We start from the raw sequence: 13,582 nt of genomic DNA, 5'->3' as shown, positions 1-13,582 counted from the left end.
CTCATGGACTTCAACTCCCAGAATTCCTGAGTCAGCTATTCTGGGAGTTGAAGTCCATGAGTCATAAAAGAACCGAGGTTGCCTACCCCTGCTCTAGCCAGACAAGATTTGTTTCCCTGATATCAGGGTTGCTGCAGCTTAGGACTTTGAGGAAGCTGGTTTCTTGCTCATCGGGAAGACATATCTGACCATCTATCTATGGCACAGGCAGATCTCCCATTTCATGTTCTGATGGACCTAATCAGCTATATTTCAATCCCTTATAGCAGTGAGTCACTGCTGCATTTTTTTCCCCCCAAAGCAAATCCACTTCTTTTCTTGAGGGGGGGAAAGGAGGGGAGGGTAAAGTTTCCAAAATTAACTCTGCCAGCAAAGCTACATTACCCTACGTTCAATATTCTTCGCACCGAAATGCCTTGGGAGTGTGAACCTTTCCTTCAGACGGGAGAAGAAACAGACTATGATTTGTGTTGAGGATCCTCGAGACAATGAAAGTCAAGCACAAAACGAGTAGATAAAACATGTTAACAGCCAGCATCTCAGAAAAGATATTCACACATTCCTTTCATACTTTTTACTGAACTCACATGACCAATCTCCCTACAGATGTTTAAAACAGATATCCGGCTCGGATGAAAGGGAATTTCAGAACGAGCAATAGGTAAGATTCTGATTTGCCAAACAGTTCAGTGAGCATCAAAAAAGAAAAAAAAAAGCCTCTACTTTCAGATAAAAAATTAAACAGCTTGGCTCCGTGCTACATTTCTACTGATGGTAAAACTAGCTGCACATATTGCTGGTCCTGTATTAATGGTATTTGTACCAATATTGTACAAAAAAAGCGACTAGATTAGTGCATCGGGGAAATGCGGTGGACGTAGTATATTTGGACTTCAGCAAGGCAGATGACAAAGTAGACCACACCCTACTTCTTGATAAGATAGAACAATGTGGGATAGACAGTACTACCGCCAGATGGATTCGCAGTTGGCTGACCAATTGCACTCAATGTGTAGTCCTCATTGGAACTCTATCTACATGGAGCGAAGCAAGCAGTGGGGTACTCCAAGGTTCTTCAAGATTTTTTTTTAAATTTTTAATTCCATTTATATCCCGCCCTTCTCCGAAGACTCAGGGCGGCTTACAAGGTTAGCAGTAGCCTTCATTCTATGTATATGCCTGCTTATTAGGGCTTTCACACCCCACACCCCAAGCGGCATTATTACAAAGTCAGCTTAATTGCCCACAACAATCTGGGTCCTCATTTTACCTACCTCGGAAGGATGGAAGGCTGAGTCAACCTTGAGCCTGGTGGGACTCGAACCTGCACTAATTGCAGGCAGCTGGTGTTACTTAAGGAGGCATCAGCCCACTGCTCCACCAAGGCTCTTAATGATGTGCCTACTTAACTCAGACACTAGCTTCTTAAGAGTGCTATTGTCCTAATTCTCCACCCAGATAGAAGAACATAAGGTACAGCCCACTGGATCGGGCCAAGCCCCATCGCAATCTTTTTCTTACTCTGGGTAACCTTTTCCTGGGGTGCTCACAAGTGGAATACAGAAACATACACATCTCTCTTGCTACTCTTGGCCTGCAGCTCATGTTTGGAGTGATGTTGTCTGTTGGCTTAAGATTCATGGAACCTGACTGGTCCATCCAACCCTCTAATTCTTAAAAAGAAAAAAAAGCCATTAAAAGTTAAACTCATCCTTATGCAGCAATGTATATTCCCTCTTTGAAGAAGGACTTTCTTTGGTCTTGTTTTAACCCTTCTTCCAATCAGCACTGTTGAATCCCTTATGACAGGGGTGTCAAACTCCATTTCATTGAGGGCCGCATCAGCATTGCGGTTGCCCTCAAGGGGCCGGGTGGGTGTGGCCAGGGTGGGCATGGCCTACTGGGTGGGCGTGGCTAGAGTGTGTATGGCCTAATGGATGGCCCGCGAAGTGGTTTCTACATGGTTCGCATCAAGGGTGCCTATGGGGGCCTGGGCAGGAGTGGGACAGATCTGGGGGTCTCTGGCAGGAGGAGGGTCTCTGGGCCAGGGCCAAGGCAGTGGGGGCCGTTCCCTCACTGTTTCCAGGATGGCTTCGCGGGCCGCATGAAACCACTTCGCAGGCCGGATCTGGCCCCCAGGCCTGGTATTTGACATGTCTGCCTTATGATCAGTGTTTTGAGAAAGGAAGAAAAACAAATCTCTTTCCACTTGCTTCACACTAGCTATCTTTTTTTAAAAAAATCCCATTTATATCCCGTCCTTCTCCGAAGACTCAGGGCGGCTTACAATCTAAGAAGCACAAATCAATGTGCTTAGCAATAGCCTTCATTCTATGTATATGCCTGCTTATTAGGGCTTTCGCCCCCCCAAGCGGCATTATTACAGTCAGCTTATTGCCCCCAACAATCTGGGTCCTCATTTTACCTAACTCGGAAGGATGGAAGGCTGAGTCAACCTTGAGTCTGGTGGGACTCGAACCTGCACTAATTGCAGGCAGCTGGTGTTACTTAAGGAGGCATCAGCCCACTGCTCCACCAAGGCTCTTTTGTGCGTCTAAACTTTTTCTAATCTAAACTTTACGAATCCCAAACATTCTAGCCATTTATCATTAACAAAATCATTTCAACTCCCTGATAATTTTGGGTTGCCTGCTGCTATGCAATCCTAGGCTGCATCGACAGAGGGATACCATTGAGATCACACACACACACACACACACACACAAAAAGGAAAAAAAAGGATAAGGCCGCTTTCTACTGCACTAGTGAGGCCACATTTGGAACACTGCTTCCAGTTCTGGTCACATAAGATACAAAAAAAGGATGCTGAGACCCTAGAAAGAGTGCAGAGAAGAACAACAAGGCTAAACCATACAGTGAACGGTTGAGGGAGCTAGGTATGTCTAGCCTGGTCGAAGAGAACGATAGGGATAATTCGATAACTGAGGGGCTCATACAGAGAAGAGGGGATCAACTTATTCTCGAAAGCACCAGAGGGCAGGACAGGGAATGGGTGGAAGCTTGTCGAAGAGAGATGCAGCTTAAAACCAAGGAGAAAATTCCCGACAGTGAGAACAATTAATCAGCAGAATAGCTGGATGGTAAATCTAGCTCCTGAGGTCGTGGGTGCTTTACTGCTGGAGGTTTTCAAGGTTTTCATACTGGACAAGTGGTTGACTGGGATAGTGTAAGATCTCCTGCCTTGAGCTGGGGGTTGAACTAGAAGACCTCCAGGATCCCTTCCAGCCTTATGAGAACATAGAAATGTGTTTGCAATAGTGGCAAATATCTGTAGCTCGGGTGTAGGATGGAAGTGAACATTCATTCTCTAAGCTTGTGGGTTTGTTTCCAGACATTTCGTTACCAACCGAGTTTAGGGGATCCCTCTTTCCCTCACAGAAATGTGTTCGATGCGCTACATATTTTTAACTCTCATTATATCCCTTTTTTTTTTTCAAACAAGACGACCAGAACTATATAAAAGATTCCGGATATGGGCATGCTACAGATTTGCATACCCATCATTACAATCTTAGCAGCTTGATTTTCCAATCCTTTTCCTAATTATTCCTGGCACAGAACTTGCCTCTTTTCTTTTTTTTAACCAGATGCTATTTTCATTGATAATTGTGACCCTGTTTATTTACAGACAGCTGTCTCAGATCCTGATCTATTCAATTACAATGAACCTCAATTTAACAGGCCCTTGTTCAGTGGGCTTCGGAAACAGCTGACGCTTTCCCAGATATCCAGCCAGATAGTGGAACCTGTCCCTTTTGCCCAAAATAACTTTTTTTTAAAAAAAAAATAAAGACCACATTCAATTGACGTTATTTGCAGCATTAAAATCTTTTACGTAATGGCATTACTACGCTGGGGAAGAACAACTACCTCTTCCCCCACCACCCAAGGATCCATCCGACAGTCTTTTCACTGTATTTAATTTAAGTCGCGATCTCCACTTGGCCCATCTTCACCCAGATTAGAGAGTCCTTTCCAAAGTTCTCCACAACCATTTTCTCTATTCAGCAGTCTTATTCACAAATCTGGCCAGGTCACAGCTTTCCAATCAGTCAAGATAATTTGTGAACGCTGGTCTCAACCCAGAATCCCGGGGGGGACGTTTCTTATTTCCTCCCACTGAGAAAATGTATCATTTATTCTCTGCTTCCTGCTTCTGAACCAGCTAGCAGTTCATGACAGGACAGCCTTCTCCTGTGATCATTAAGCTTACTCAAAAGGAAGGGAAAGCAGAAACTCTGCACATCGCACAGCGAAGTCAGCCAGCCCGCCCCTCTCTCTGAAAGGAAAGCCGGCTAATGAGGGCACAAGACAGGCTGTGTGATAGGGCTGCCCTTCTCTCTAGCAAGTAAAACCATTACGGTCCTCTGGGTTTTTCAAGCGGATCAGGTTTAAGCTGTCGTCCTGGAGAAAAAGGCCTTCATTTAATTAGGTCGTATCTTTCCATTGCACCAACTTTCTCTGCCAAGGAGAAATACTCGGATGTTCTGAGAATTGCTTATCGTTCCTCCCACAGCCTGATTAGACAAGCCAAGTTAGCTAGCAAGGAAAAGAGAAACTTGAACAAATGCTAAACTTGGGAGAGGAGTCGGAAGGGGAGTTCAAGACTTGGGCAAGGATGTAGGCTGGATAGGAGGTTCAGCATCGGGAGCAATCTCTGCGGGTAAAGACATACAACTGTTGGTATCTCAGGGCTGGACTGCGGGATGCTTGGTGTTGAGCTTGGTTGTTTCCCCGCAGACGTTTCGCTACCCAACTAGGTCATATCATCAGCGCTAGGAGGGAGAGAGCAGCCTGATTTTACTGCAAACTAGGAGAGGCTCCTTCGCAGTAAAATCCAGGTCCTAGGGGAAATCTTTTCTATCACTCATTTGATCGGCTCCATCCAGCTCCAGAGCCTGGGTTTGAATTGTAGTCTTCTGCATGCGATTTTTCTAAGCCGCCTTATTGGCAAAAGCTTTAGTTACGCAAAGGGCATCAAGCTGGGGGTTTCTTAAAGAGGACACAAGTAGTGCAAAATTAGAAGATGTGGAGAGAAATGGCCCACAGAATCGCCAAGAGTTGGACACGACTGGTGATGAATGGATAACGTCATCAGGAGAAAAAGACACAGAGAGTTAGTTCTATTGCAGGCTCCTTTCATTTCATATCCCATTTCAGATATTAAATCTTAAAACCAAAGATTTTAGAAGTATCAGAGACCGTGGCAGTTGTGGAGGAGGTCAGACAAATCCTTCCTTCTTAACACACACACACACACACACACACACACACACACACACACACACACACACACTCGATCATGTAGTCCTTGGTGCTGTCTGAGCTTGGTTGTTTCCTACATGATTTTTGAACGGGTGTCAGGGCATATAATATAATAAGAGGAAGGAATCATCGCTGCACTGAGTTCCTTGGAAATAAAAGTTGGACATTGATACAATGCGGCAGACTACAGCCACCTTAGGAAGTCCAATTTTGAAATATAAATGCAGAAAGAAATATAGTACCGTACGTACACAGGCGCCTCAAGGCAAGATGGGAGGCAAAGAAATCTAAAGAAGCAAACAAACAGAAATACAGCACATGTCCCCAAACAAAACTAAATGCAGCCTTAGATCATGAGAGACCCCCCCCCAAAGCGCTTGGTTGTTTTTTATGCAGACGTTTCATTACTCAAACTAGGTAACATCATCAGTGCAGGAAGGAGTGGAGTTTGCTGTCAGTTTATATTTGCTCTGTTCCAGCCTACGACCGGCCCTGTTTGTGTGTCAGGGACAACCCCTTTTTCCTTTTTACAGTCAATAGGCTGGAAAAACCCAACCCAAATTTATTTACAGTTCAAACAAAAAAGCAACGGAATAATTCCTTCAATAAATGAATCAAAATATCAAACAAGAGTCAACAAACAAAGAGTTAAACAGAAGTAGCAAGAACAGACCGGGATTCCCTTAGAATGTCTCCAAATGGTTGCCTTCAGCAACCAGCCCCGCCCACACCTTCCCCTTTTATTATCAGTCCCAAGGCGTGGCTTCTCACTGCCTTCTCCTCCTCTCACTGAGTTGCCTCATTGATTTTCTCTGCTCTGCTCTGCTGGATTGCCTTCTGCTTCTAGCATCTCTGAACAGATTCAGCTGTGAATCCTCAGAGTCCGACACCTCGTACTCACACAGCTGAGCCTCATGAGGAACATGACTGGTGGGGCCAGGCTGAGAGTCCTGCAGTGCATCAGAGCCTCCCTCTGACACCAAAGGCTCTCCAAACCCCTCCTCCTCCTCCTCCTCAGATTCATCGGACTCAGCTGCTGGGAGCACAGGCTGACACTGAATCACAACAATATTCTAGTGTCTTGCTCTGTCAGTCAAGGCAAGTCACGACTAGAATATAAATCAAGGGCAAACCCCACTCCTTACTAGCATTGACGAGGTTATCTAGTTTGAGTAATGAAATGTCTGCATAAAAAACAACCAAGCTCAGAAAGCACCAAGGGCCCCTCATTTCAACACTGAGATATAAATACTCTCCTTTATTGGTAGCCTGAGATGATATTAATGGAACTGCAGTTTCCAATCTATGAGAAGATATCATTATACCTTGTTCTGCATTCATTAGCTCAAACCTCAGAAACTAAGTCTAGGCAGCACCCTTTATGAAAAATTCAGAGAAACGAATATAATTTGAAAGAAGGGCAGTGGTTATGATTAAAGAGCTAAAAATGTAAGATCTGGGGGGGAAATTAAGATAAGGAAAGGCAAATTCCAAACGAATGTCAGAAATACCATCCTAACATTAAAAGTGGTTCAACAACTGAACTAATTAGCCAGAGAAATGATAGAATTCTCTTCTCTGAACATGCTCAAGTGCTAGAGGACTATCTGATGACTCTAGCTAGATGACTATTTCAGTTTGGATTCCTGAAACAAGTAGGAAGTTAGACTCGCATGGCCCAAATCAGTGTTTTTCAAATGTGGCAACCTTAAGATGTATGGACTTCAACTCCCAGAATTCCCTAGCCAGCCAATATATCCAACAGTCTCATTTTGGGGGCCCATATTAAGTATACTGAGCGTCTGCCCAAATGGGGAAAAGTGCACTTTGGGAACAAAAATATAATTTCCCAGGACGCTCAGCCTTCCAGAAAAAAAAAATGTTTATATCCTACAGATCTACACAAGCGACTCCTCAATACATTTCTGACACTATGGAGAAAAATAAACCCAGAATTTCAGTATTTGTACCACGGGTGGTGCTAGCTTATTTATCAGACCAGAAAAACTGAAATAAACTGTATGAACTTATTTGAAAAAGAAATTTTCCTTTCCCCCCCCCACCCCCCGCTCTGTGCCTTTGTTCATCTCCCTGCAGTAAGATTCAGCTTGTCTTGGGAGCTTTGACTGCCTGTCACAATTTGGTTTTTAGTTTATTATTAATTATCAAATTCTGCATCAGTGCCTGGTGCCTAACACTGACAGTTGTCCACATCTGCCTGATGTAAGCAGCAATATGGTAATCCAGAGACGTGCTAAGAGCTCCCTATGTGCAAATATTTAACTAGAAACAGCAGAGACCTAATAATTACTCGATCAGCAGTGACCGAATGGCAGACAGATCTTTGTACAGACCCTAAAAATACAACCTGCAATCAAACACCACTTGGGGCAGTCAGTAGAAAATTTCAAGCAAATTGCTTTGCTGACATGTTAAAAGCATGTATTACCTGGCTCAGGGCATAATTGCAAGCTCACAATAGCTCAGATGCAAGAGTCTTGCAGCCCAAACCATGCGCAAGAAGGTGCTTTGTCTCATCTACAGCAATAGCCATTAGCTTATCTCAGAGATCTATTAGATTTCCCAAGGTGATGGCAATATTCAAATACTCTAAACCAGACATGTCAAACACAAGGCTTGGGGGCCGGATGCGGCCCGCGAAATGGTTTCATGTGGCCTGCAAAACCATCCTGGAAACAGTGAGGGAGCGGCCCCCACTGCCTTGGCCCTGGCCCAGAGACCCTCCTTCCGCCAGAGACCCTCAGATCTGTCCCACTCCTGCCCAGGCCCCCATAGGCACCCTTGATGTGAACGATGCAGAGCTGGCCATGCCCACCCAGTAGGCCATACTCGCTCTAGCCACGCCTACCCAGCAGGCCATGCCCACCTGACCCCCTGAGGGCAACCGCAATGCTGATGCGGCCCTCAATGAAATTGAGTTTGAGACTCCTGCTCTAAACTTTTAGCTAGCCTAGCGGTAGGTTGATTACGATGTTGAACTAAGTCCAGAAAGACCCAGAGTCAAATGCACACTGATTTGTGGATCTTAACTGGGTGCTATAATAAGTCATTCACTATCCCTCAGTCCAGCCTAACTCGTAGGTTGAAGTTGAGACGAAAGCAGAGGAAATCCTCAAGCAAGGTATAAATGCAATATATATATAAAGATAAAGATTCCCCTGCCCATGCATGCTAGTCGTTTCCAACTCTAGGGGCCGGTGCTCATCTCCGTTTCAAAGCCGAAGAGCCAGCGCTTGTCCGAGGACGTCTCCGTGGTCATGTGGCCAGCATGACTGGACGCCAGGCGCACGGAATGCTGTTACCTTCCCAAGGTAGTGGTCCCTATTTTTCTACTTGCATTTTTACGTGCTTTCGAACTGCTAGGTTGGCAGAAGCTGGGACGAGTAACAGGCACTCACTCTGTTACACGGCACTCGGGATTCGACCAGCCAAACTGCCGATCTTCTGATCAACAAGCTCAGCGTCCTAACCCACTGAGCCACCGCATCCCTTCTTTTAATTATATACCTCCTTAATTAAATATATATAATTGTTTTGCCACAAGCAAAGGGGCTGCATTATGTAGCCAGCAAAATCCCCTCATCTCAAGAAGTCTACCAAACCTAATAAATAGGGTGTCTTTAAAAAGGTAAAGGTAAAGGTTCCCCCACACATGCATGCTAGTCGTTTCCAACTCTAGGGGACAGTGCTCATCTCCGTTTCAAAGCCGAAGAGCCGGCGCTTGTCCGAGGACGTCTCCGTGGTCATGTGGCCGGCATGACTAGATGCCAAAGGCACACGGAACGCTGTTACCTTCCCACCGTAGTGGTCCCTATTTTTCTACTTGCATTTTTACGTGCTTTCGAACTGCTAGGTTGGCAGAAGCTGGGACGAGTAACAGGCGCTCACTCTGTTACATGGCATTCAGGAAAATGGAGCAAAAAGCAAAACTCACTTAACTGTCTCGGTTAGCAATAGAAATGTTGGACTCAACTGTGGTCATAAGTCAAGGACTACCTGCATTCTCGAAATTATTACAAAACTGCCTGTGCGTTTATTTTTATTTATTTATTTATTGGGGGGGGGGAGATGCTTCCAGTTGCAGCTTGAACAATTTGCTCATCATTAATCCTGCTGAGTGCAAAGCCCGTGCTGAGCATCATCTTTGCTCTTTGAAGAATATTACTAGTATAGAATTTATTTATTTATTTATTTATTTTATTAAATTTATATACCGCCCTATTCCCGTAGGACTCAGGGAGGTTTACAGGGAAAATTAAAAGCATAACATACAAAAATTAAAATCAGTTAAAACAATTAATTAATTCAAGTCCCCAAAATTTTAAAAAATTAAGCTGGCTTTCGAGTCAAAGCGGCATGTGCAGCCTTGGGAACAACACGCAACATAAAAACAAACAAACATCCAGATTGGCCATGAGGTGCAAGATCACTTTAGATCTTCCTTTAAAAAAGAAAATAAAATAAATCCACAAAGTGCCTCCAGGTGCAGGGGAGTTAAATACCATGCACAGCGGCCACAAAGCAGAAAAGTTCTTCATGCCGCTAAGACACAGATTAATTAGCCGTATATTTGTGGATACATAAGCTATTACCGCTTGTTTTATTTTTCTACCACGGGCCTTGTTGATTAGGTAGGGTAGCGGACAGATTGTTACAGGTAATCCTTGACTTACGAGTGGTCACTTAAGGACCATTTGAGGTTATGGCATCCATCCCCTCCCCCAAAGGTACTTACGAACAGAAGTTACGACAGCCCACCCCCCCCCAGCAATCACAGGATTGCATTTCAAATACTTGGCCACCAGTCCACATTTATGGCTGCTTTGCAGGGTCCCATGGCTGTGAGTTATAATGTTTTTGCCAAAAACAGCATTTACAATGGGTTCCGCTTAACAAACGCCACCAAAAGCTTGTAAAATCGGATGGGTCGCACGAGTGACCTACTTTAGGTTGAGGTTCAAGGTGTTAGTGATGACTTACAAAGCCCTATATGGCATGGGTCCGGATTACCTACGGCAACACCTGCAGCCGGCGTCAACTTCCCTCCGTCCAGTGCACTCCCACAGAGAGGGTCTCCTCAGGGTGCCTCCAATCAAAGAATGCCAATTGGTGGCCCCCAGGGGGAGAGCGTTCTCTGTGGGCGCGTCAGACCTATGGAACCGCTTGCCGGTTGAGCTCCGGATGGCATCGGACCTTCGCTCCTTTTGGCGCGATCTCAAAACCTTCTTTTTTGAACAAGCTGGCCTGGTCTGATGGGATGGGGTTGGGTTTTTTATAAATTAGTTTTAACTTTTAATATGTATTAATTATTACGGGCATAGTTGTTTAATCACTTTTTAATTTTTGTATCCTGTTTTTTATTATGTATTGCCCTGTTCACCGCCCTGAGTCCTTCGGGAGAAGGGCGGTATACAAATTAAATTATTAAATTAAATTAATTAAATTTATGACTGTCCAAACTTACAACTGTAACCGGCAGGCTCAATTATGACGGTTAAGTTAAAGGACTGCCTGCATTTATTTATTTTTAAAAAACATTTCTTTCACTGCAGTTGAACAGAATACCCAAATAGGAACGACCCAGTCTTCCCAGTCCTCAAGTCCTTCCAGCCTTTGCTGCAGTTTCTGTAGGAAACCAGACAACCCCCACCAGGGCAGTACTGAGTGATGCCATTTGATTTCACTCATTCACGGCTTCAGGGCAACCGGAGTGCAAGGATGCATACGCCTGCCAGCTTAAATAGCGATGCGTTTCTTTGGCTTCAATTAAACATCACTCCAGCCTTCAGAAGCAGACAGCCATGCCTAGTCTTCCCCTTTGCCCATGTAACAGAAGAAATAGGATCAAAGCCAGCCAGGTTTTTTTTTCCTCCTTTCTCATAGCTGACTTCAATTCCCCAAATTTCCCAGCCTCCCAGAATTCTGGGAGTTGATGTCCACACATCTTCAAGTGGCCAAGGTGGAGAAATATTGATTTATACTTTACAACAGGGGTCTTCAAACTTGGCCCTTTTGTGACTGGTGGACTTCAACTCCCAGAATTCCTCACCCAGGCATGCTGGCTGAGGAATTCTGGGAGTTGAAGTCCACAAGTCACAAAAGGGCCAAGTTTGAAGACCCCTGCTTTACAAACATGCTTGGCTCTGAAGCAGAATTTTTCCTCCATCCTATTCAGCAGTTACTAGTGGAATACAAGCATCCATATTTAGTTCTTCCTCTTGGAAAGGAGAAGAAAGATTTGAGAGCATTCAGTGTTTATTTAAGTATTTATTACATCTAATCTGAACAGGCTTCTAGGCAACAAACAATTCAAGCTGAAATAAAAACCTGAATACCAAACTCTGCCACATAAAACAGGACACAACATTTTGAATCCAAACCAGCCAAATGCATATCTGAATTTGTGCGCAAAAAAAGAAAAAAAAGTATAGGACACATTTCTGTAGTTCAATAGTTCCCTAAAATGGGGAGCTAGTTCCAAGAAGAAAATCCTGCTTACGATTTCCCCCAAAATCTTTCTTTTCAAATGAAAACAACCTGAGCATGTTTTCATTTTGGCTTGCCCCACTGTCATTTTTCCTATGATCTTCTAGGTCTATTACAAATACTGTGTAATTTTGGCTTCTCCCTTGACAAAACTGAACTCTGCTCCAGTGTTTTAAATACATCTCTGATAGGTTTTAAGACTCTGACCAACAAGAAATAGCAGCAGAAGACTTACCTGGCCGAAAAGACAAAATTGTCATCGGATTTTGCAATTTTACCTGTATTATAGTCAAAGTAGGCTTGTGCTGCTGCACTGCATCTGCCTAAATGGGTGGGGCATTCTTTCCCTTCCCATCAGACTCTAAATTGCAATTCTGGTGAGTAGTTTTCACTTGTATGAATCCCCTCCTAGCTATGTAAATATGCTAAGTGCATCCTTTTTAGGGGGTCTAAGAAGGACCTTGCACACACACACACACACACACACACACACACACACACACATGCACAAACTGCCTTTCTACAGCCTCCTTTAGATGTCTATGTTTACAAGTAATGCTCCATATACATATCTCCGTGTCCCTTGAAATCTGGATAGGGAACTTTGCATCCTAAAAGTTTCAGCACTGTTTCGATGACTACATTTTTTTTTCCAACCAGAAAGCCGTGGGCGCAAGCCTATAAATTGCAGACACGAAATCATCAGAACCAGAAAAGAACCAAGCCGAATCTTCTAGCTGTCTCAGATTCAGTTCGTTACAGCTCCTTGTTCCTCTGATATGGTGACAATTCTCCAAACCACCCCCCCACTCTAGATGCCAACCATTAAATTTAGAGCCTTATCTCCACTTTCCCTGTGTCAGCCAAGCCTCTATTTATGGCAGCAAGAACAAGCCTCTCAAGTGGCAGAAGCCAGGTGTAGCCGAAAAGCAGTAAATTGCTTCTGTAATTATACTTTTCTACTGCAGGAGGCAAAAAAAAAAAAAACAGCTCATGCCGTTTTTTTCTAGAAAGTTACTTGAAATGCTTCCAGAAGATCCTCTGCAAACCATTTGCATGCATCATCTGCCTGACCAGATTTCTTCCAAACACATTTTTTTTCTTTCCAAGAGGGATTTCCTCTGTTCCCAGCAGGAGCCCTGCTCAAACCTGTGCTTCCTAGCTACTCCCAGGTCCCATCCTCCCCTTCCCAGTAACCGACAGGAATTACTGCATCTCACCTGGTCTTAGGGACTTCGAGCGGACTGCTGCCTAGTCTGGAGAAGTTCTCTGAATGATTGGAAGAAGAGGAGCTGGAGGACCTCGCGTCAAGAGTGCCCTGGATGGGCAGCCGGTCATCAGGTTGCTGCGTCCGATTCCACAGGACAGCCTGAGGGGACGAGGCACAGTTTTTCCTCCTGCAAAGGAACAACATGGTTTATTCGATGTCTGGTCCGCTTGGAGAACTTTACTCAGATGGGTCTGACTCTGCCTTTACACCAGTGGAGTTCCTAGGCATGCCTTATATGCGTTTTGGAAAAAACGTATAAAGTTAAGGTGTTATTCCCCCGGACTTCAGAATTGTTTCCAATCAGTGTTAAGGGACTTTTTCCTGAAATTTAGTAATAGACTGGAAGCAATAAGGTTAAAGTTACTAACCTGTTTTAAACCAACGGCATAGAAAAAAAACAAGTAGTCAATCTAATAATTAAAGATCTGGCAGCAACAGAATAACTGAGAGGAGGATCTTAACACACAAATCACAATTAGGAACTTCAACATTATTCATAGCCAGAAGGACTCCAAAATA

General features: G+C 44.2%; 1 protein-coding gene and 1 long non-coding RNA gene across 6 annotated transcripts in view; one reads left to right on the top strand and one right to left on the bottom strand.

Moving 5' to 3' along the window:
- The window catches only part of MTMR14 (myotubularin related protein 14), a 103,142-nt gene that overhangs the window by 29,030 nt on the left and 60,530 nt on the right, over positions 1-13,582 (bottom strand). For 4 of the 5 annotated variants that reach the window (XR_014491675.1, XM_083355995.1, XM_083355994.1 and 1 more), the window contains exon 17: positions 13,014-13,190. Coding sequence is in view for 4 of the 5 variants with exons in the window: in XM_083355995.1 (XP_083212121.1) it covers positions 13,014-13,190 (177 nt within the window). In the remaining variant the exon portion in view is untranslated. Of the gene's footprint in view, positions 1-1,191; positions 1,674-13,013; positions 13,191-13,582 lie in introns of those variants that run through there. The other variant, XM_083355996.1, reaches the window with a different exon arrangement.
- The window catches only part of LOC310636369, a 431,277-nt gene that overhangs the window by 391,951 nt on the left and 25,744 nt on the right, over positions 1-13,582 (top strand). The window lies entirely within an intron of this gene.

This window comes from Vipera ursinii, assembly GCF_947247035.1.
Source record: "Vipera ursinii genome assembly, chromosome: 2".
NCBI classification, from domain to species: Eukaryota; Metazoa; Chordata; class Lepidosauria; order Squamata; family Viperidae; genus Vipera; species Vipera ursinii.
This window is presented reverse-complemented; position numbering and strand designations above follow the sequence as displayed.